The 2145-nt window shown below is 41.4% G+C and overlaps 1 protein-coding gene across 1 annotated transcript in view; it reads left to right on the plus strand.

Annotated features, from left to right (window-relative positions):
- The window catches only part of LOC123128060 (C2 and GRAM domain-containing protein At1g03370), a 7242-nt gene extending 6344 nt beyond the window's left edge, over positions 1-898 (plus strand). Inside the window, exon 9 of the mRNA XM_044547970.1 lies at positions 187-898. Within this exon, the coding sequence (XP_044403905.1) occupies positions 187-381 (195 nt within the window). The 3' untranslated portion in view covers positions 382-898. The remainder of the gene's footprint in view (positions 1-186) is intronic.
- The last annotated feature ends 1247 nt before the right edge of the window (positions 899-2145 follow it).

The raw sequence follows: 2145 nt of genomic DNA on the forward strand, positions 1-2145 counted from the left end.
AAACAAAAGAAGGACACCTTTGTCATCCTTCTTCCGTTGCAACAAGCACCCTCCATCTTAATGCAGCCAATAGCACCAAGTTCCTCCTTTGGATATTTCAAAGAAATCAGTTGTGTTCTTGCTAACTTTCTGAATAAAATCAGAATAATCACTGTAATGACCTGTTCACCTAACTTGCATGTGCAGCTTCATATAAAGTATCAAATCGAAGACCTTGCTCCTAAACAAAAGGCGTGCAGTGTCCAAGTCTATCTTGGAATTGAATGGTCAAAGACCACCAGGCATCAGAAGAGAATCGAGAAGAATGTTCTTTCCAGCTCATCTGCTCGCCTAAAGGAGATGTTCAGCCTTGCATCCAAGCAACTCTCGAACACCAGATAGGATCATTCATCCGTGACAACCCATGTGCATAATACTGAATGACCAAAGATTTGCTGACCAGCGGTATGGTCCCCTGTACATACATTGCTTGATTGAAGGAACGCGCGGGCAGACTGATTCATTCGTTAGACTATTTTAGGGCGAGCTTTGCAGATTTTTCTGTAGCTGTGAGCAATTGTGGTGCAGCATTTTCTGAACTCAGGATACCAAATCCAATTTTTTGGTGTACTGTATCTGATCAAACATAGATCCAATCAGCACAGACAGCAGCAATTTGGACCAGACATATGATAGCAGCATCATACAACCAGTTATGATTTACACTGAAGCAATTTGGCCTGCAATTTGTTGATCTGTAGACAGTAGCGATTGTCTTGTATACATATGATAGCAGTGTTGTTCTCTGTGCGTTGGAATTGGGCCGCTTCAACTCCCTGTTTCATTGATCACACACATGTCGATACAGAAGGAAAATAAAAAGTGATCCGGTGATAAATAATATTGGATTTTTATGACACTAGACGTAAGGCCCAAAGTTTTTTATACATTTTTATATGACACTAGCCATATGACCATGCTTGCTCTCTAACTGACGGTTGTAATCTTCTGGCCAAACTATTGGTAACCCTTGGCCCTGATGCTGATTGTGGCACGCTGAGGTAATCCGCATGTGTGACCTTCCTACTCCCTTCATCTCATAATATAAGAGCGTTTTTGATATTAATGGTGTAAAAAACGCACTTATATTATATTATGGAACGAATGGAGTACCAAATAAACCATGTGCTGGAACCATTACAAGCTCAATTGGGTCCTCTCTCGGGAGTGGAATTCCTTCAGCTATATCTGAGCCAAAAATGCTAGACGCTCAATTGGGTCCTCTCGGGAGTGGAATTCCTTCAGCTATATCTGAGCCAAAAATGCTAGGCTTACGAAAGGTTTATTTATATATAAACCTACGTAATTACCTTTCCCACTAATCAAACCACCGCCGTAACCCCCTTGACCCCGTAATCTCACGTAGGTGTAGCAAAGCTCTATCGGAGCACAGAAGCTCCTCCAACACAGCCGTGCCAGAAAGGTGCAAAAGTGGCAATGGACGCCACCATTTCTCCCAGGCCAAGGGCGCTCCACACCTCCGTTGCCCGGTCACATAGAAATGGCATATGTCCGCGGTCTTCTGGATCAGGTTTTGCACAGAGGGCGTCAAGATGATTTCCGCTGCTTATGTTTTGTTGGAGACTAGCCCCCATGGCTTTATTTATGCAAGACTTGGCCATGATGGTCCTATTTGTGAAAGACATTATGTAATGGATGTAAACTTTTAAACTATCAGTTGTGCGCAGTGACACACTAATTATGAAATCATTGTTGCATGTACGATCGATGGCTTCGACCATATAGGGGGTCCCCCACAATAACCATCACTCTTTAATCAATTACTAAATAGTTGACAGAGCGTTGCAACTCGATATAAATATTCTGGTACATTAGCCCGAGATTACTTGCCCATATTAATGGGATTGTTAAAATATGTCAATGATTTATCCATCTAAATAAAAATCACTTACTCAAGTAAAGGCTTATTGGTTTATCAATGAAATCACAATTTTTTTTGTACATAAAAGGTGGGGCTGCATTGCAACATAGGCACGTGAAGATTGGACAGTAAATATTAAAAAACAAAAAATTAATTACAATAGTGACTTCTGTTGGGCCCGCTAAAGAAATTGAGGAGCCAATCAATAGGTGTGTTTGCTCAGT

Source organism: Triticum aestivum, chromosome 6A (genome assembly GCF_018294505.1).
Source record: "Triticum aestivum cultivar Chinese Spring chromosome 6A, IWGSC CS RefSeq v2.1, whole genome shotgun sequence".
NCBI lineage: Eukaryota > Viridiplantae > Streptophyta > Magnoliopsida > Poales > Poaceae > Triticum > Triticum aestivum.